Below are 21,840 nucleotides of genomic sequence, written 5' to 3' on the forward strand. Positions count from 1 at the left end.
TGAAAGGAGAAAGAAAGGATGTCATGGCTCAGAATGGATAGCTCTAGAAATGGATGACTCATTTACCTAGTACTGTTAATATTTAACATATATGTTGTTATACCATCCAGTCAGGATCAGGGCTCCGTTGCATTAGATAATTTACAAATACACAGAAAGACGTGGTCTCTGCCCTGAAGAGCTTACACTCTGGGGCAGAGGTCGGCAACCTGCAGCACACATGCCAAAGGCACAACGCGGGCTGATTTTTAGTGGCACGCTGCTGCCAGCCAAGGTCCCAGCCACCAGCCCCACTCAGCCCACTGCCAGTCTGGATGGACGGAACCCTGGCCATCAGCAGGCTGAGCGGGGCCGGCGGCCGGGACCCTGGCTGGCAAGGGCCGGTGGACAGAACCCCAGACCAGCAGCGGGCTGAGCAGGGCTGGCGGCCGGGACCCTGGCTGGCAAGGGCCGGTGGACAGAACCCCAGACCAGCAGCGGGCTGAGCAGCTCAGCCTGCTGCTGGTCTGGGGTTCCGTCTGCCGCCCACACTGCCGATCTGGCACATTAAACCTTTTACTGGCACATGAAACCTTAAATTAATGAAGACTTGGCACACCACTTCCTAAAGGTTGCCAACCCTGGCTTTACGGGTTTGATCCAACTCCCACTGAAGTCAATCAATGGGAATCTTTCCACTTACATCAGTGGAATTGGCTCAGGGACTCAGGCCCCACTTTGCAAAGAGTTCCATATGCGTTTAACATTGGGAATAAAAAGTTCAATCCTTGCAAAAGTCTTTTCAGGATCAGGACCTAAGAATGTTAAATTTTTCCCCAACCTGTGTATAACTAGTCTTCATTACCTTTTCAATTTCTTTAAAGGAAAGGAAAGATAATGAGCTCAGTTAACATCATGATAAATCTACGCATCTAAATGTTCATTTGCCATGTGAAAATCATACTTCTCTAGAAAAACCATGAGTATCTGTCAAAATGTATTAAGCCTAGTCTATCACCTCACATTAGCCTTCTGGATCTTGATTAAACTGGACTATTCTGAGGACTTGAGTCAAAACCCATTGAAAGTAATCGGAATGCTGTGTCATGATTCTACCAGTAGCGATTTCAGGGCCTGACAAACAAACATGATAGAAATTAACCTCCCAAAGATAACTGTATCAACATAATAATGCTGCAGACTATTGGATTTATGCTGCGCTTGCTGATTCCATTAGTGTATGCTGCTGTGATTACAGGTTATAACATTTCTGTGTCATTTCCCAGTGGAGGGGGTTGACATCTAAACCCAGGTACGGAACAACAACATGAAAAGTATGCTCAGAGTCAAATTATAGCACTTAAGTCATTATTGTATCTGAGTCAAGGAGAGCCCACTGTGGGGTCCTAAATACCACAAGGCCCTTTTCAGTTTCATTTCACTGTGCACTTCTTAACATTGTACCTAATGCCCTATTATGAACCAGAAACTGCACTATTTTGAACCAGAAACTAGAATAATGATTATTTTCTTGCTTCATTTATAGTTATCAGTCAGTAGGCTAGATCCTGACCTCAATGTCTTTGCACCACTCCAGTGGCACAAAGGTGATAGAGATCTGCCCTAATAGGGTAATCATGAAGCTGGTATATCCAGCTATACAGCATGTGTTCCTAACTCTCTCAGTTACAGGGTGTGTTCCTAAACAAGGTGGAGGAGTGACCATGAGTAAGAGAGGGTTGAGCCAGAAAGCACTGCAGTCCAGTTATTCCCAGCTGGTGGAGCCATCACATTGGGACCACCCTAGCTAGCATAATTAGCTAGCAACCTTTAAATTATAGTTTGATCCTCAGACCAATCAGAGATCCTGGAAGTAGTAAGGTGGCTTCGATCAACCTTTCTATTCCTCCCACACTGGTTCCTATACCAAACACAGCTCAGCTAGGCCTGGACATCTGGCATGGTGAATGTGAACTACATTTATTTTATCCATCTCATTATTCCAAAGCAAGAGACTTGTTTTGCAAGGAATCATACTTACTGTTTGTAGTTCATAGCTAGGTCTGCAAAATACTTTCGCCTCTTACGATAGACATTGTCTTTGAAACCCTATGTGTGGGAAAAAAGTAATACACATTTCCATCTTTGTAATAAATAAGCTTATTAACAAAGAAAACACTATTGTAAAAGCATGTCTTGGGAAAATAAATGGCCAAAATAGTCTGTTAGTTGTTGTTAGTCTATGAAATAAATAAATCCCTCAATTTAAAATGGAGATCAGCATTTCATGCACATAACTCTTGATGTAAATATTGTGTAGATAAGGATTCCTTTTTCAAGGCTTTACCTACACTAAATTGGTTATTTAATTGATTGCTCTGAATATTAGAAATTATACCCAGTTCAATTTGTTTTCTTTATTTGTGGGGGTGGGGGAAAACGACTGTGTATTACTTTAGAGGGAAAATAAATCTAGTTCAAAACAGCATTCTTTTTGTCTGCGAGTATTCAGGACTTAACCCTGCAGTTGCTACATAGGCAAGACTCCCTTTAAAGCTTGCAGAACTGAGGTCAATGAGAGCAATGCCTGAGCAAAGACACCAGGAATAAGGCCCAGAGTTACACAGTCAAAACCACAAAGCCACTCTATAGGGCAAAACCTGATCTGCCTTCACTCATTGTTACAATAGCAGGAAAGCTACTTACTGGATGGTCGGCATCCAATTCAGACCCATACATCAGAACACGGTTCGCACATTTATCCAAATCCGAGATCTTCTTAGGAAACCAGGGTGTATTCTCCATGTCTAAGGAATGCGTGAAATCCACAATATTATTAATAAAATCCAACGGGTTAAAAGCGGAAATGCCTGTTTCAAGTTTAGCTCTGGCAGCTACAAGTGAAATCAAGAGGCAGTGAAGAGGATGAGGGAGTCCTCTGCCTATCTGGCACCAGCACAACTTCTAACACTTCCTCCTGTGTCACTAAAACACTCTCCTTAAAGAACATTAAGTCATAAAAAATAGAGGGAGGAAATGGTTAACTAAGGGGCTGGAGCTTAAATGGTTTTTCTGTAGCTGTTGTTATTTGTATTATACTAGCACCCTCCAGGCCCCAGCTGAGATCAGAGTCTCATTGTGTTATGTGCTGTACGAACACATAGTAAGAGACAGTCCCTGCCCTACAGAGTTTTAGAAGAGACAGACAAAGGGTGGAAAGGGAAACAGAGGCAGTGAAGTGTAAGTGATTTGCGCAAAGTTACACAGCCGGGTGTGAATAGGTCCCAGGCCTCCCATGTCACAGTGTAGAACTCTGACCACTGAACCACACTGCCTTCCTAATAAGGAGAAGGAAGTGCTCTTGTCAATGTGAACAGCTTTTCTGATTGAGGGCAGGTCGTCACTATCCGGCAGGTAGTCACTATCCGGCAGGTAGTGATCGATCTATCGGGGGGTCGATTTATCACGTCTAGTGTAGATGCGATAAAATCGATCCCTGATCGCACTCCTTGTCGACTCCAGAACTCCAGCTCGCGAGAGGTGGAAGCAGAGTCGATGGGGGAGCAGCAGCAGTCGACTTGCCGCCGTCCTCAGGGCCAGTTAAGTCAACCTAAGATACGCCGACTTCAGCTATGCTATTCACGTAGCTGAAGTTGTGTATCTTAGGTCGACCCCCCCGGCTAGTGTAGACCTGGGCTGAGTCTGGGGTTCTCAGCTACAGTAGCCCTGAAGCCTTAAAGGGACATGTCATTTTTTATTATGGACTCCGTTTTGCTTAGCCCAGTAGAGCCTTTGCTCCCCTCTCAGCCGGGCTATGTTCAACTCCTGCCCCTGTACAAAGCCAGAGTAAATGGGTGTTGTTTAATTCCCTTGTGTTTGCTTATAGGCTACAATAGTATAACCGTTTACACAGGCCTTTCGTTATAAGAAAAAACACAAACTGAAGTCCAAACTCAAGCAAAACAGTTTACATTTTCATTGATAACTTCAGCCTTACAAAGTTGTCATCAAAATCTACTGCTCCAAGTGCAAAATGTACTCAGCCCCGTCATCATTCCTTATCCCACATTGGAGTGCAAGTTGAGTTTTGCCAGTCTGGATAGAGCAGGGGTCGGCAATCTTTCAGAAGTGGTGTGCCGAGTTTTCATTTATTCACTCTAATTTAAGGTTTCACGTGCCAGTAATACATTTTAACATTTTTAGAAGGTCTCGTTCTATAAGTCTATAATATAGAACTAAACTATTATTGTATGTGTAAGCAGAGTCAGGATGAGATCTACCCTGACATCTGGTGGTACATTATGAGGAGAGGGCAAAGGAATTTTAGGAATGTGCATTTGCATTGGTAAACCCACTCCACTTAGCATAACACACAGCAGCATGGGATGGTTATTTTCACACTGTGGAATCCCCAATTTCTTTGTTATTGGGGCAGGAAGGAGAAAAAAGTGCTGTTACCTTAATTATGTGAATGAGGAACTATGAGACTGCTTTATGACAGAAATGACTCAACCTACATTAAATAGTACTTGCTAGACAAGGGACATGGGTTCCAAAACCCAGTGAAGGGAGAGATGCTGGGGACTGGTGTGTGTACCTGATGGTATGGGCCCCTTTTGAGGGCCTGGAACACCAATTGCACCTCCTCTCCTCCTCTGTTAAAGAGCAGAGCTAATTTTGAATCCTTTAGGAGTCCATCTGGAGGCTGCTGACCTGAGTTCATGTTGGGCCAAGGTGGCACTGGGGCTCAAGTTGAAACCACTAAGAGCTGAAATCACTAAAAGAGCTAAGCTTACTGAGCTGAGATCACTGAGTGGGGGAGCCTGAAGATTGATTGCTAAGCAGCTGGCAGAGCGGAGCAGTCTGCAGCATGTTGGTGCAGCCTGTGGAACAGTGAGCAGTGTGGAGCGGTTCGTGGAGATGGCTGATGCAGTTCACAGGTTGGCTGGAGGAGCGGCACAGCTGATGGAGTGGAGCCAGTCGTGATGAAGGCTGCAGCAGAACTCCACGGAGAAGCGGGGCAGTCGGCCCTGGCCCACGTAAGGTGTCCTTTAACACCCTGTGTGTGCCCTCCCCCCCATTTCCACCCAGGCTGGGGGGGTAAAACTCTGCAGATAAACTTTTGAACTCTGGAGTGGCACTGACCAGAGACAGAGACTCTTGGGTTGTTGGACTTTGGGGTGATTGGACTTAAGACCCTAAGGGGGAAAGGACAGTGCCAAATGTACTTGGAAGTGGGTTTTTTTGCTTATGGTTTGTGTATAGTCCTGTTTGTGGTGTCTCTCCAACGTGATGCCGCATTGTTTCCCTCCTTTATTAAAAGGATTTTGCTACACTCGGACTCTGTGCTTGCGAGTGGGGAAGTATTGCCTCCTAGAGGCACCCGGGGGGGTGGTAGGTAATTGTCCCAGGTCACTGAGTGGGGGCTCGAGCCGGTTTTGCATTGTGTTATTGAAACAGAACCCCTGGATACTGAACCCGGCCCTTGTTGCTGCCAACTCAGAGGGGCAGAAGGGTTACATTTTGGGGGGCTCATCCGGGATCCCTGGGTCAGTACCCCTCGCAAGCACCTGTTGAGTGTTCCACTGTATTGGGAAACAATTGTCTTTATATTTTGAGGGAATTACTGTTTGTATAATGGCTAATATGTCGGATTTGTTGGGCCCCAGTCCTGCAGCCCCCAGCTCAGGGGCGGCAGCCTCAGCCAATGATTGGGCACAAGCACTGGGGCATATATTGGAAAAGATTGTGTTGGCCTATGCTACGTCAAACTCTTGTCATAAGTTAAGGTTATTTGCTGGGGAAGAGGAGTTTGAACCCTGGTTGGAGCATACCACTGAAATGCTGCGGGAGTGGGCCATACCTGATGTAGAAAAGCGAAGATGTCTAATAGAGAGCCTTAGTGGCCCAGCATTAGATGTACTTCGCACCCTGAAGCTCATTGACCCTAAGGTCAGTGTGAAGGACTGCCTAGAGGCCCTTGATAATACCTTTGGGAGCGTAGAGAACCCTGAAGACAGTTACTGTAAATTCGTTGATTCCCGACAGCAAAGGGGTGAGAAAACTTCAGCCTATATACAGAGGCTGGAGAGACTGCTTCAGAGAGCTGTTATGAGGGGAGCAGTGACTGCTGAGCAGATGGATCAGACCAGACTGGCTCAAGTTGTAAGAGGGACTCGGTATCAGAACCCGATCCTACTTCATCTCCGACTAAGAGAACGGCAGGATCATCCCCCAAGTTACTCCCAGCTGATAAAGGAGGTCAGGGAAGAGGAAGAAAGGCAGGCTGCCAGCGAGTGTTGGGAAGCCCAAACATTGGAACCAGCCAGCACAAAGCCACTGCAAATGGCCAGTGTACTGATGGTGAGCACTACAGAGGAACTTGCCCAACAAATGCAGGTCCTGACAGAACGGATAGCTGAGCTGCAAAGCACCGTTGACCGAGCAAAGATTTCCAGGAATAAGGAGCCTCAGACTGTGACAATGGAGAAGTCAGTATCTAGAGCCACTGTCCCATCCCGGCGAAGGGGGAAAGGACAATTCTTTTGCTATCGGTGTGGTCAGGATGGGCACAGTGCTGCTAACTGCCATAAGGAAGAGAACCCCTCCTTAGTGTATGAAAAGCTGAGGAGCAGTTGGGAGAGACCCAGTAGCTGCCAGAAGGTCTGGGGACAGAGACCACCTAGGCCTACAGGATTTGAAGATTCCCCCAGAAGAGACCGTCCAACTGGGATCCCTGCAGGACTGATAGGGCCGCGAGCAGAGGTCATGGTGAGGATTGAAGGGGTGGAGTGTAAAGCCATGCTTGACACTGGATCTCAAGTGACTATTATATTTCAGTCATTCTACCAACAGATGCTTAGGCACCTGCCTATACAGCCACTGACTGGCATTGGTCTGTGTGGCCTCAGCGTGGATGAATACCCCTACCAAGGGTATGTCATAGTGCACCTGGAATTCCCAGAGGAGGTTGCTGGGGTAATGGAAGAGGTAGACACAGCGGCCTTAATATGCCCTGACCCTAAAGGGACCTCTGATGTGTCTGTGATGATAGGGACCAACTCCAGTCTCTTCAAGGTGCTTGCGGATTACTGCAGACGACGGGCTGGGGACCAATACCTGAGTACCCTGATGATCCATACGCTTTGTGCTGAAGCCTATAGGAAGATTGAGAGTGCTAAAAAGGAGACATCTGAGCTACCGATTGGGGCACTGAAGTACATGGGCACAACCCCCTTAGTAGTGCCCGCAAGGACAGAGCAAGAGGTGCTTGTCATGAGTACCAGGCTGAAAGACAGTAAAGGGGCATTAGCAATGATAGAGCAGCCAGTTGAAGGAGAGCTCCCGGAAGGAGTGCTGGTCCCCAGTGGAGTCATAACCCTAACTGCTGAAGCCCAGGAAAAAGTGACTATACTGATTGCTAATGAAACAAGTCGAGATGTTGTTGTGAAGCAAGGACAAAAGATAGCAGACCTCTTCGAGCCTGAATCAATTGTGAAACCCCAGTGCGAGACTCAAGTTCCAACAATAGACCCAGCAAAGTTCGACTTAGGAGATTCACCATTGTCGGAGGAGTGGAAAGATCACCTGAGGAGGAAACTTTGTGAAAGGCCCAAGGTGTTCTCACTGCATGAGTGGGATGTGGGATGTGCAAAAGGAGTAGAGCACAACATCAGACTACATGACTCCCGACCTTTCAGAGAGAGATCTAGGAGGCTTGCTCTCTCCGAGATGGAAGATGTGCAACAACATCTTCAAGAGCTGGCTGCAAATGGCATCATTACATAGTCCCACAGCTCATACGCCTCACCCATTGTGGTGGTCCGTAAAAAGAATGGGAAAATCCGGATGTGTATTGACTACTGCACCCTGAACCGCCGTACAGTGGTTGATCAGTACACAATGCCTCGAGTCCAAGATGCTTTAGACTGTTTGCTGGGAAGCCAGTGGTTCTCTGTGTTGGATCTTCGGAGTGGATACTACCAGATCCTTCTGGGTGAAGAAGATGAGGAGAAGACAGCCTTCATCTGCCCATTAGGGTTTTATCAGTTTGAACGCATGCCCCAAGGGATTTCTGGAGCACCTGCCACATTTCAACGTCTTATGGAGAAAGTTGTGGGAGACATGAATTTACTGCAAGTGTTAGTTTATTTGGATGACCTGATTGTGTTTGGAAGAACTTTGGAAGAGCATGGAGAAAGACTTCTTAAAGTGCTTGATAGGTTGGAGGATTATGGTTTGAAGCTTTCAATTGACAAATGCCAGTTCTGCAGGACCTCGGTGAAGTATGTGGGCCACATCGTGTCCCAAGAGGGTGTGAGTACTGATCCTGATAAAATAGAAGCACTCACTACATGGCCACGTCCAAGCAACTACAGAGAACTCAAGACTTTCCTTGGGTTTAGTGGCTACTACCGCAGATTTGTAAAAAACTATGCTACAATTGTAAAACCCCTCAATGATCTTACCGGGGATATCAGTTCAGCAAGAACAAATCTAAGACCAGGAATAAAAGGCCTTCCGTGCAGAAACACTATGGCCCCTTCGAACCCTTTGGGCCACGGTGGAATGAGAGATGTGAAAAGGCTTTTTGAGAAATCATTACTTGCCTAACTCATGCCCCTGTCCTAGTCTTTGCTGACCCAAGCAAGCCATTTATCCTGCATACAGATGCCAGTTTGGAGGGTCTGGGAGCAGTACTGTACCAGGAGGTGGAAGGCATGCGTAAACCTGTAGCCTTTGCCAGCCGAGGACTGTCTGATAGTGAAACACGCTATCCCACCCACAAGCTGGAGTTCTTGGCCTTGAAATGGGCCATCACTGAGAAATTTCGAGACTACTTGTATGGTGCTCAGTTCCAGGTGTGGACAGACAACAACCCACTGACTTATGTGTTAACAAGTGCTAAACTGGATGCTACAGGGCAAAGATGGGTGGCCGCTTTGGCTAGCTATGACAGGGTTACATATGTAAAGTAAATAAGGTTTTTAAAATGTTTAAGAAGCTTCATTTAAAATTAAATTAAAATTCAGAGCCCCCCTGGACTGGTGGCCAGGGCCCAGGCTGTGTGAGTGCCACTGAAAATCAGCTCATGTGCCACCTTCGGCAAACGTGCCATAGCTTGCCTACTCCTAGGACAGAGCATGTTTTCTGTCACTATTTTAAGGAGGTACCTATAGTTTTATGCAATGTTGTTGTCCTGGTTTTTACAAAGAGAGTGTATTTTTAATTCAGCTGTTACAATTCTGTATAGATTAATAATTTCTATTTAAATTTTGTTCATTTAATTTTGGAACGTGTAAAGGGTTGTTTTTGCTCATTTAAAGCCATGTTACCTTAGAGCAAAACATACTCAGAGTATCAGTAACTGCACAAGATACACCTGATGAAATTCGTACACTTCATTTTTGCATGTCTGTTAAATATATATTGCTAGTGAACAAAGTTAAATTTTTGATGCTATTATACTATAACAATATGATGAAATTTGTTAGGTGGTTTTGATCCACCTGTATTTCAAAATATCAGTGTCTTGGGTTTAATTTTTGTGTTTGGAGTGTTTGTGTGAATGTTTCTCTTGCACTCTTTTTAAAATGGTGTTGATGGAAAGATTTTTATGGTGAGTTTTATTTCAGGGTGTCTTTCAGTTGCCATGAATAAAATATTGTAATGGTAGCTGAAAACCACAAATGTAATCTCCCATCTCTGCTGAAATGAAGCTATGAAGTTTGAATTTGTCTCTCTTTCCCTTGAATTTGCATTCCATCACTATTGCACTATGTTTTTTCTTTTATTCCCTTCCTCATTTACTGGTCATCTTAGTTTGGCTACAAGGAAATGTTGCATTGGGTTAACTTGGTTTGTTCACATTAAAGAGCCTTGATTTCAATGAAGGTATGCCAACTCACCATCTGAGTATCTCATCTTATAGCTTTCAGTGGAACACACTTTTTGTTTTACCCCATTTCCTTGTTCTACTAGTTCCCAAATACCTGACATAAAAGGACTGAAAACTAACTCATTAGAAAGTAGCACAATATCCTCTTCCCTTTATGCAGTTTTGCTAGAACATCCCTCCATACTTACCATCCTCCTGCACAGTGACATTATCTGTGGGGTTCACGGATACAATATTGACGTGGGATTTCAGTAGATGGAAGATCTCATTCAGTTGTTCCATGTTACTATCGCAGTCCACAAAGATCTCAAACTCTGAATTTCTTCGTCTTGACTTTCGGGACTCGATGTGCATGAGATTTACATGTTTCTCCTATTTATAAGAAAAAAAGTTTCAAGCCAGGCTGATTAGATAATCTGCATTGCTTGCCAAGCCAATATTCTACTGTTTAACATTATCTCTGTGAAGTCTCTTTAGGTAAACAAACCTATTAATAGCAGCTTGCTTATTAAAAAAAGATAAGGAACGGTTGTTAAAAAAAAATCCCATGTTAGAGAAAATAAGAGAGGTGCTTTTATTTCCTCAATTTTAATTTGAAATGTCTTCCTCTTCTTGCATTAATCCCATCAAATGGGGTCCTCTCTCTCTCTATCATCCCACATGTTAAAATGTCTTCCTTCCTTTTCCTTCTTTCCAACCAACCACTCCTTCTTCAGTCAGCTTCTCTGCCTTTTTCCTTCAGCCCTGATCTGTTGGATTCTCTTCCCCATGTAGTTGTCAGGACTTTGCTTTACATGACCAAACTCTCTGACCCTGCACTCCCTCATTTTTTTCATTTATGGGTGTTACTTCAAGCATGTCTCTAACATACACATTCCTCACATGGTCTTTCTTGCTTACACCACTCATTCATCTCCACATTCCCATTTCTGTGGAACAGATCATTTGCTCATATTTCTTCTTTGGCACCCAGTGCCATACGTTAAAACTGGATGGACCACTGTTTTTATAGACTTCCCCTTTTAATTTTACTAATATCTTGCTGTCACATACTACACATACTAAGCGCTTATTATCCTAGCTCTAATTTGTCTGCCATTTCCCCATTTTCCTGGATTCTGGACCCCAAATACTTGAAACTTTGTGTTTTTAGTTTTGTCTGCCCATCTAGTTTCAACGATAATTCTTCAGTGTTCACATTATTGAAATTCCATACCATATACTCTGTTTTTCCTCTCGTTATTTTGAGCCTATGTCTCTCCAACACATTCTTCCATTTATCAAGTTCATCTTCTAGACTATCTTTCTTCTCACTGTGTCGAATAATATCATCTGCAAACAATGTGCACCATGGTGCCTCCTTCTGTATGTTCTTTGTAAGGGTATCCAGGATAAGGATAAACAAGAAAGGGCTCAGTGCTGATCCCTGATGCACTCCCACCACCTTAACTGATAGTTTGTGTGGGTACGTCTACACTACGGGACTATTCCGAATTTGCATAAACCGGTTTAACAAAACAGATTGTATAAAATCGAGTGTGCGCGGCCACACTAAACACATTAAATCGGTGGTGTGCGTCCATGGTGAGCTAGCGTCGAGCGTTTTCATTGCACACTGTGGGTAGCTTTCGTAGCTATCCCCATAGTTCCGCCCCCCCCCTCCCTTTGAATTTCCAGGTTGAGATCCATGCGCAAAAATGCAAAAAAATTGTGGTTCTGGTGGTTCTGGGTAAATCAAAATCAGTCCTCCTTCCGCCCAAGCAAAGCATTTCATGCATTTTTTTCCTTTTTTTTTTTGGAGGATTGGATATTGCTGCAGATGCCATGGCAAGGGCAGCCTTGCCTGTTTTTTGTTGTGTGTCTGTGTGTGATGCCACAGACTACATCAGCTCACAGAGTGCAGCTGCAGTTGCATGCTTTTGCATGCTTATGCTTTATGAGATGGTTTATATCCATATTGTACCATCTACTATACCATAAATTGGTAATAAGAGGGGCATGGCTACCAGTCCTTTTTTTCCTGGCCCATTTGTGCTGCTCCAGTGCCCTGGGCTGCCTAGGCCAGCCAGTAAAGTAAATTAAACCCATGACTCCCTGAGTCAATCCTCCCTTTAATAAAAAAAAATAATAGTCCCTGCCTAGAATATGGGTGGAGTGTAGAAGAACCACTGTAGAGAAGAAAGAGAGAGAGACAGCTGCTCTGTGTCATGTATCCTGATTATGCTATGTATGGGCTTATCCTGTGCTCCTGCAAACCCACACTTTCCCTCATTCCATTCTTCCTCCTCTTTCCATTGTCCCCACTGCAACATGTCCCCCCAATTGTGAATGTGAAAATAGTAATGTTGAATGAAGGAATGTGAGTGAGTGGAGTGGAAGGCAGCCTTGTCCATTATTGTCCATATAGGACATTGAGGAGTGGAGGACAGCCCCAGAGCCTGCAAGGGGGGCCAGTCCAGGGGCTTCTTTTAGATGCAGATGATGGGGCTGATGGTGAAGGGTGGATGAGCTGAAGCTCCAGCCCTGTTGCATGATGATGAATCTACCAGGCCACCATCTGGCAGGGCCAGGAAGCCCATTGACCACTATCGATGCTGATTGCACTGTGCCATGCTTGCTGCCACTGTTGCATGCCACCCATGCACTGCCATGTGTGCCAATTTCCATCTTTTTGCACCCATGGCCACCATTTCAGAGGATGGTGTTGGAGCAAGGAGCAAGGTGCAGTCTGTTGAGCGCTCCACATGCGCAAGGAATAAGAAAAAGTCAAAAAAGAAGGGTGTCAAGTAAAGACCCTTTTGGGGAGGGGTTTGGGGTGGGTGGGGGGGGGTAAATTGGAAGACTAATTGCCTAGCATGCCCCTGACCCAAAGCACTTGGAGCTTTTTTTTGAATCCAGAGCTTTTGAACTCTTTTCAGAGGCAAAGGCTTTTGACTGGATAGTCCGGCTTTCTTGGGCTTTTGAGTCCATGGCTTCCTACCATTTGATTTGAGCTTTTTTGCTTCGTCTCGCTGGTCGGGCAGCTGAATGAATTTTTGAGTATTTATCTGTCTGGAGATATTTAAAAATGATTTTTTACCTTCGATTTGATGATCGCGTCCGCATGGATGATGCGCTGCGCGATCTTTTTTTTTTTTTTTTGCCTTTTCGCACCAGCTTTTTTTTTTTTTTTGGCCACACCACCACCGGTGTGCAACTCTCCTGGCTCAAAAAACAGGAAATATTCAAAAATCCGCCCGACGCTGGGCTTCTCTGAGAGCCACTGCCAGTGCACTGTAGGATACCGCCCGAGGATTACTGGCATACTACCCCACCATACCGCCCCCAATACCGTCGATCTGCGATCTCCCATACCCCTCCCCAATCCCGTAATAAAGAGTACAATTAGCCCTCAGAGCTCTTTAGGTTAGGAGGGCTCTTAGTGGACCCGGTTATGGCCTATATACCGCCTTTTGTGGTGTTAACCGGTTTTGTTAAATCGGTTGGGAGTTTCACCACTAGAAGTTCTGACTATTGACGTTGCACGTATATACATGGCTTGAACACGCTGCACATAAAGTTCTGGCATCATTTTCTTCCTCATATACCACCAGATGACTTCTCTTGGAACTCGGTCAAAAGCCTTTTCCAGAACAATGAACACCATGAGAATATATTTCCTTTTCTCTCTAAATTTATCTACTAGCTGTCTCAGTGCAAAAACTGCAACTACTATCGAACTTCCAGACATGAAGCCATATTGATTTGTGCGAATATCTACTTCACTTCTTAGTCTCTTATTGATGACTTTCTCCATGATTTCTTTGTTTGACTCATCAGATCTATACTGCTATAATTTATAAATATAGTAAAATATATTTTATTTAAAATTTTTAAGCACAAAGAGGTATAATAAAGTGGACCAAATTCCATAGTCCTAATTCTAGCAAACCTACCACTGGCTAGTGAAAGTGTAAAATCTGCAGCTTAGTTAGCATAGTTGATTAGCAGTTGAGTCACTATAAATCACTGTCTGCCAATCAAGTCAACAAATGTTTGTTACTCTTAAAAATAAAAAGAGATGTTAAAATGATAATTTTCCAATAATATCTTTAACTTCTGTTTTATCTGAAAGAATATTCCTTAACAATATGTTTCATAAAATGAAAGAGTAGGGCTCTCTTAGCAGTAATATTATGCAAGGACACATTGGAGAGCAGTATTAACCCATTTCCTCCCCAGTGGCTCAGTGTGTTGTATAGACAGTATGCTCAAAACCTGGGGTATCTCATCTTGTCAATGGTAATGCAACTTCTTCCATTGATAAAGGAATGACATTGGTGATCTGGAAAAGAGTTAATCCATTCTTCCTTCACATGTAAGATAGTTGTCACAAAGAGGAGGAAAACACAGCAAGTAGTACCAATAGGCTGAATCCAGAAAGTTCAAAGCTGGACTCCCAACCTTTGAAACATTGCAAATGTGGGGTTTTGATTCATCCCATCATAGAAATGGGGAGCGGCAGTATAGTTGAGATCTGGAGTACTCTGATCAGGGGGGTTATTATTTTGGAGCCATTTCTTCTAAAAGGCCAAGGGTACCGAACCTTCTCCTATTAAAGGCAAAACTCCTCTGGACTTCAGTGGGAGCAGGAGAAAGAGACATGTTTTTGAGGGGTATTAACACAGTCTCTAATTTTGCAGGCACAATTTTGCATTCACAATTAATTATGGATCTTTTCTTACTATGGGAAATAAATTATGCTGGATGCCAAAATGACTCTTACATTCAGAAAACCTTCTGTAGAAATGTGAGGACTACATACCTGAAAGAGTTTTAGCGCTTTTACAAGTCCTCCAACTTCATTCTTTAAGGAAAAAATGACAGCTGCTCTACCTCTTTCGGCTGAATTGTCTTTGTTCTCTTTATTGTCTTCAATCATTGTGTAATTTGACTTATTTAACTAAAAGCAAATAAGAAAATATAGATTTGTTGCATAAGAAATAGGTTGAAAAGACCCCTGTACAGTTTATATGCTACAGCTCTCAGTGCAATAATATCACATTTTGATGGATAAGTTGCAAAAATAAAGTGCCATTCAAATCATTATATACACTCACATGCATACAGATAGGAACATGTACAAGTCTTTACAAAATTGGTGGGGGCATTTTAAATCAATGTGGACCCTTTTGGGAGGTCTTTGGTAGTTATTCAGCAGGATGCAATGCATATATTTATAAAAGTATATAGTTTGTAATTAAAAATAAATGTTTTGCAGAAGTAATAAGCATTAGTGTGAGTCTTCAATAGAATACTTCTAGGGGTTAAGTACAAACTTGAAAAGCCATTGGAGCCAACAAATGGAAGGACTCTCATTGACTTCAACAGGAGCTGCATTAAGTCCTAATACCCTAGCACTGGGAGTTCCTCTCCATTCTGTATCTCTGAGTCAGAATTTCTGTTTGGACAGAAGCCACTACTATTGCAAAGGAACCAGACAAAAACCTAAAGGAACCAGAAAAATATGTTGAATAAAACCCCTTAACTAGAAACTTAGGTATAATCTGATCAATAAAGCCATATAATTTCTTCTCAGAGTTCTTTGCTATATGCTTTAAAATGACTATCATAAACATGCTCTGAAAATGCTCCAACATGTAAGTCTCAGAAAGATCTCTGATCAGTTTAGTCTGACAAATTTTATGTATAAAGCTTTCAGATATATCAATTGGTATGACATTCTGCTCTTCAACTCTCTTTATTCCCCCTCTGCCTTCTTCCCCCATCCCATTTGTAGCTCCCACTTTACCCCATATCCCTTTCTCTGATGGTGCATCAAAGAATGTTGTGCATTAGATGATGGTACATTAAGAATTAAGCAGGTTGCTTGAAGTAGCAAAATATTTGACATTTTGCTGAAAACGAGAATGTTTATTCCAAGATGGATTTAAAAAGATCCAGGAACAGACACCACCCTCTAGACAGAAAACAAGCTCAGATGACCTATAAATAGCATCCCATTATCACTTCTGGCAAAGTAAACTTTTTTTATGGATGGATCATCTCTATTTGACATATGTTAGACTTGGCCTACCTAATTTTGGCACACATTACTTCAAGTTGACTACCTCATCTGCACACATATGGCCTTTCCAAATGATAAGATTAGGCAAATTGGAATGAATGACTCTAGCAGAATTAGGATTTATGCTAGGCCACAAGCAGAAGGGTGGGATTGGATCAGGGCAAAGCCATTAGGATTTGTTTTTCCCAAAGAGCGAGTACTGAAAAAGAACAGAAGCAGGTACATATATTTAGAGAAGATAGAGTTCTAGGTTACAGAGAAAGTAATGGGTACTGCATCAGAGAAAGCCAAGCTGCATATGAGCAGAAAACAAATAACTGGGTTACTTTTAATAATTATATGCATTCGTTTGGAGCATGCAGGTGTTAACCCCTTTGCTAGGGCCTGATTCAAAGCCCACTGAACTCAATGGACACCACTAAAGATTCTTTACTATATGAGGAATGTTGATTTTGGATAATGGTGTAGACTTCATCACTCAGGCCTTTTCTACATCTAAAATGTAGATCAATCTAGCTGCATCATTCAGGGCTGTGAAGAATTCCACACCCTGTGCGATATAGTTAGGTTGACCTAACCCTCACTATAGACACCACTACGTCAATGGAAGAATTGCTACAGCCTCTAAAGGGTGTGGATTTACTACAGTGATGGAAAAAAACCTTTCATCTCTGTAGTATCTACACTACAGCAATGTAGCTGCAGTTGTGCCGCAGTAGCACGTGTCGTGTAGACATACCCATAGTCTGATTCAACATAACTCGCAAGGATGTGCATTCAAGTCACTGGGGCTTAAGTACATGCTTAGATCCTTTGCTGAAATTGGACCATAGAGGCTAATCCAGAGTCCTCTGAAGGCAATAGCACTCTTTCAGTTAACATCAGTGAGATCTGGATCAGATCCATAAAGACACCTGTTCAAGTTATGGTGTTTGAGGAGTAGTGTCATATATTGTACAGACAGGAAAATTTAATAACCTTTCACATGCATTAACATGGTATTCTCAGACACAGAAGCCCACATTTCCATTTGCAGATCACATCCTTCTCCAGCAACACTGCAGTTGAAGTTAGAAGTGAAGAATAGGGGTCTGTACAGGGCCGGCGCTTCCATTAGGCAACCCTAGGCGGTCGCCTAGGGCGCCAGAATTCGGGGGGCGGCATTTTGTGCGCTCCCCATGGGGCACACGGGAGCTTCCAGTTCCGCTCCCGTCTCGCCGCCGAAGAAGAACCTTCTGCTGACGTGCCGCGGAAAACAGTGGCAGGCAATTGAGCAGCTCAATGACTGCCGCTGTCGCCTGCGGCATTTTGGCAGAGGGTCCTTCTTCGACGGCGCGATGGGAGCGGAACCGGAAGCTCCCGCGCACCCTGTGGGAGCGCACAAAATGCCGCCCCCTGAATTCTGCCTAGGGCGCCAGAAACCCTGGCGCTGCTCCTGGGTCTGTATTGTGGCTACACAGAGTGGGACATCATTGTCTGAGAGCAAAAGCTGTCAGAGAGCAAAATCATTTTATACAGTGTAATGCAGCACCTTATTCTGAAATTCGACATGGTTACAAATGATATTGTAAGATGTGCAACTGACCACAAACTGTAAACATTACAAATAAACACTAATACTGTCTCTTTTCATATTGACCTAGTTAAAACAATGTCATACTTAGGATCAACTTATGTAGCCTACAAAGCACAATATGACTGGGACATAGAAAGCATAGAAAAATAATGTATTGTACTGTAATGGGTAGTTTCAAAAGAGTGTCTCCATCTTGCAAAACTGGGGGAGAAAGAAGAGGAGAGAAATTGGAAAACTAAAAATTCACAGATCTCTAGAATACAGATTCTTTTATATGCATATGTTTGCGTGGTGAAAAAGACAATAGTGACCATTGGTTTCCAATAATAATGTTATACAGAATGAACAAAAAACGGGATGGAGAAGGAGGTCTGAGTAAATGCAGCCACCATTTTGCTGCAACCCCAGGACAGAAACAAACTGGTAGCATAGAAGAGAATAGCATAGCTATTCTACAGCACATTCCAGTTCTTCCTTGCACCTCCTATTCTCCTCTGCCTGATCAGTCACTTTTTCTTTTCCTCTTAGCATCTGTGCACTTCTTTGGAGGGAATGGGATGTGAGAGAAAGCTAATATATATATATTACAGTAATACTTAGGTTAAATATAAAATGTTCAGTTTTCAGAGCAGAAAGTAAAAACCTGTATAACCCTCCAGCCATGTAATTCAATCAGGAACGGAGTGGGGGAAAGGACCTCACAATAAATATCCAAAAAAACAAAGAAAGTCCTCCAGTGAAGACTAGACTGGACATTCCTTGTACTTCTACGGTAAAAAACAAAACAAAACAAAAAAGTCAGAATAAATATCTTAAAAAATATAATTTGTCAAGCCTTTTTACACCTCATTAAGAGGCAAAAGAAGTAGAAACCCCAATTTAAAAAAAAATTCCTATGCAGGTGGTCACCTTTGTGAATTACGGGCCCAATCGTGCAAGGTGCTGAGCAGCTCCTGCAGGGCCACCCAGGGGGGCAAGTGGGGCAATTTGCCCCAGGCCCCACAGGGGCTCCCACAAGAGTTTTTCGGGGCCCTAGAGAGGGATCCTTCACTTGCTCCGGGGGCCCTGGAAAACTCTCGTGGGGCCCGGGCTCCCGGAGCTTCTTCTGCTCCGGGTCTTCGGCGGCAGGGGCTCCTTCCACTCTGGGACCTGCCGCCGAAGTGCCGGGTCTTTGGCAGAAATTTGGCAGAGGGGGCCCCTTGCCACGAAGACCCCAGGCCCCCTGAATCCTCTGGGTGGCCCTGACCTCCTGTGATATGATGAGTGGCCTCAGCTCCCATTAAAGTCAACTCAGTGGGAGGTCTGTTGAGGACACTCAGCACCTTGCAAAATTGGATCACAATTCTAGAGAAAACTAGCAGATCACACAGGGCCCGCTCCTGTTCTGTCGCATTTGGAGTGGGGGGTTCCAATGTTTTCATCAGCCTTAACATCAGAAGATTAATCCCAATTTAATCCAATGGGCCCTAGCCACTTCATGTAATTCACAGGCCCATAGAGTTTCTCAGTGGGGCTGAAAAGGGCTCAGCAAAATCCATCTTAATCTTGTAGGTGACTGTGCAGATATAGCGCGGGACACCAGCACTGCTAAGATTAAATGGGGAGTTATTAAATGCCCCCAGGGTGTTTGTCTTAATCCCATTAGGAAGTAAAACGTCAGCAGGTCATTTATTCCAAACAACTGAAAATCAGGCTCAAGAATTCATTGGCTCCATGTTATACCCCTGGGGAGACATCGCTAATCCCTAATGAAATGGCTGTGAAACTGACTGGGGTGCAAACAGGCCTTTTATCTCTTTGAATCCCAAGACAAAGCACTGCCCTTCCCCTTATGCTTTCCATGCATGAACTCTGAATCCAAGGCTCTTGCAACCCCAGAGGGGGCCACAGCAGGTGGCAGGGGAACACGCTCACATTAGACTTTATGGCTAAATGGCAGTGGTGCCCCAAGACTTTCCTCTGCTGTAACGGGAGAGGTTGAAAACTGCCGCTTTAAACTGATGCATCTTGTCTGGCTTTAGATAGACTTGCCCACCTCATGCCAGATGACGACTGGGTGTGGGATATGGCTGATCCTGTCCCTTGTGTGGTAGAGAAGGGGCTAGGTGGGTGGCACTAGAGCAGAGCTGCCTAATTTATTCAGACCCAGTTTATGAAGGGCAGATGTTAGTGCTGAACTAACATGGAGCCTCTGCCTTTTCTAATCTGCTCCAGATCTCAAGGAAGGGGTGTTCAAACTACTTACATCAAGGGCAGGTTCAGCAGAGGTAAATCTCCTATTACCTCCTAAGCCAGCCCTCCCAGGGCTGGCTCCAATAAGTCCCCAATGCACTCTTAAGAGTGACAGCCCAGCTCACCTCTTGCTCATGGTAGTTTCAAACATCAGGAGATATATGTTGTATTTTAGTAGCATGACAGCATAGGTGCTAGAAATAGAGGTGCTAGAGGTGTTGCATCATCCCCTGGCTTCAAGTGGTTTCCATCATATATGGGGTTTATAGTTTTGTTTAGTGGCTCTCAGCACCCCCACTATACAACTTGTTCCAGCACCACAGCATAAGAGTATTTCCAGCTCCTTTCTACGCGGCACTGTCCCCTGGTGCACAGTGCTAACACAGGGTAATCTGTCTCTGAGCCTCGGGTTAGGAACTGGGTGTGTGTGTGGAAATGTATTAAATTGCTGGGAGGGAGATATTCCTTAGGGGCCTCTCTGCTGCTGCTGATCTCAGCCCCCCATCCACTGTCGCCCTGGAGAGAATTCTTGCCCTTCTCCTAATGGGATAGATTCTGTTCCCCCCGCCCACCTTGTGACTGTACTGCAAAAAGATAGATTGATTGCCTAGCTCAGTGACTCTCAACCTTTCCAGACTACTGTACCCCCTTCAGGAGTCTGATTTGTCTTGTGTACCCCCAAGTTTCACCTCACTTAAAAAAAACTACTCGCTTACAAAATCAGATATCAAAGTATGAAAGTGTCACAGCACACTAGTACTGAAAATTGTTTACTTTCTCATTTCTACAATATAATTCTAAAATAAATCAATCAGAATATAAATATTGTACTTACATATCAGTGTATAGTATATAGAACAGTATAAACAAGTCATTGTCTGTATGAAATGTTTGTTTGTACCGAGGTCACTAGCGCTTTTTACATCGCCTGTTGTAAAACTAGGTAAATATCTAGAGGAGTTGATGCCCCCCTGCAAGACCTCTGCGTACCCCCAGGGGTACCTGTACCCTTGGTTGAGAACCACTGGGCTAGCTGACCTGCATTGGATCTCGCCTGTCCCTTTGAGATCTGAGTGTTACAAATTGCCCAGAAAACAGGAGAGAGAAAACAGTCACATTTCCAGCAGGGGCAAAGCAGAAGCTCTCACTAGAGGTTACCGAACAACAAACATCTTCCCGATGCAGGTAGAATAATTTGGGGCTATTTAATACGCCACGAGAGTCAACTAAGCGGTCGCCAAACGCCACTGCGCTCCCAACTAGCGAGACCGGGCTGAACCCACCAGCGTGGCGGGAGCTGCTGGCGTGGGGGGTGTCAGGGCTGATCCCCTGGCGCCACGCAAACTGCTCACCCGAGGGGAAAAGCCCTCGCCCCGCCCCAGGCCGCCCGTACCTCGTTATTCAGCTGGTTCTCCTCGAAGCTGGAGTTCATGGAGTCGAAGGACCGTCCCCTGCGGGCTCCCTCCATTCGGCCGGAGAACATGGTGCTGGAGGAGCGACTCCGGGGCGTGCAGCTCGGGGTCCTGGCTCCGGATCTGTCAGCGGCGCTCGGCGGCTCCCGGGCTATTTATGGGGGGCGAGTGGGGGGGGGCAGGAAGAGCCTTTCCTAATCTCCTGCCAAAGCAAATGGAAAAAAGGGCGCGTCACGCCCACTCCAGTCCCGCCCCCCCCCGCAGGCCCACGGGAGAGGCGCTCCCCGAGGGGTGGATCCGCCCCTGGCAAGGCGTCACTCCCACGCCCCGCGGGGCCCTTTGCAGATGTCCAGGCGCTGCGGCTGGCTGGGCTCCGGGCTACAGCGCTGGGGAAAGTGACTCACCGGCAGTACAAGAGACCCGGGACTGTTGGATCCTGGCCCTTTCAAAGGGCAGCTGTGCATAGCGTGGGCTGGGGGGCGGTCACTGGCAAAGGGAGGCCGCGGGTTGCTGATCCTGGGGTCCGGATTGTACCAGCCAGGCAGGCAGCTGGTCTAGACGGTCCTGAACTGGGACCCACCTCGAGTTTACATGGGTCCTGCACTCTGGCCCCCGGCTGAAAACCCAGCAGAAAGAGAACAGGGATTTGAGAGACGTCTCTTCCTTAAACAAAAAC

The 21,840-nt window shown here is 44.8% G+C and overlaps 1 protein-coding gene across 1 annotated transcript in view; it reads right to left on the minus strand.

The window, feature by feature from the left end:
• Positions 1–21,273, minus strand: part of TPH1 (tryptophan hydroxylase 1) — a 30,396-nt gene extending 9,123 nt beyond the window's left edge. Inside the window, exons 1-5 of the mRNA XM_039533116.1 lie at positions 21,146–21,273; positions 14,682–14,819; positions 10,066–10,249; positions 2,686–2,786; positions 2,021–2,088 (exon numbers count right to left, since the gene is read on the minus strand). Of these exons, the coding sequence (XP_039389050.1) occupies positions 2,021–2,088; positions 2,686–2,786; positions 10,066–10,249; positions 14,682–14,819; positions 21,146–21,235 (581 nt within the window). The 5' untranslated portion in view covers positions 21,236–21,273. The remainder of the gene's footprint in view (positions 1–2,020; positions 2,089–2,685; positions 2,787–10,065; positions 10,250–14,681; positions 14,820–21,145) is intronic.
• Between the last annotated feature and the right edge of the window lie 567 nt (positions 21,274–21,840).

This window comes from Mauremys reevesii, linkage group 4, assembly GCF_016161935.1.
Source record: "Mauremys reevesii isolate NIE-2019 linkage group 4, ASM1616193v1, whole genome shotgun sequence".
Taxonomy (NCBI): Eukaryota; Metazoa; Chordata; order Testudines; family Geoemydidae; genus Mauremys; species Mauremys reevesii.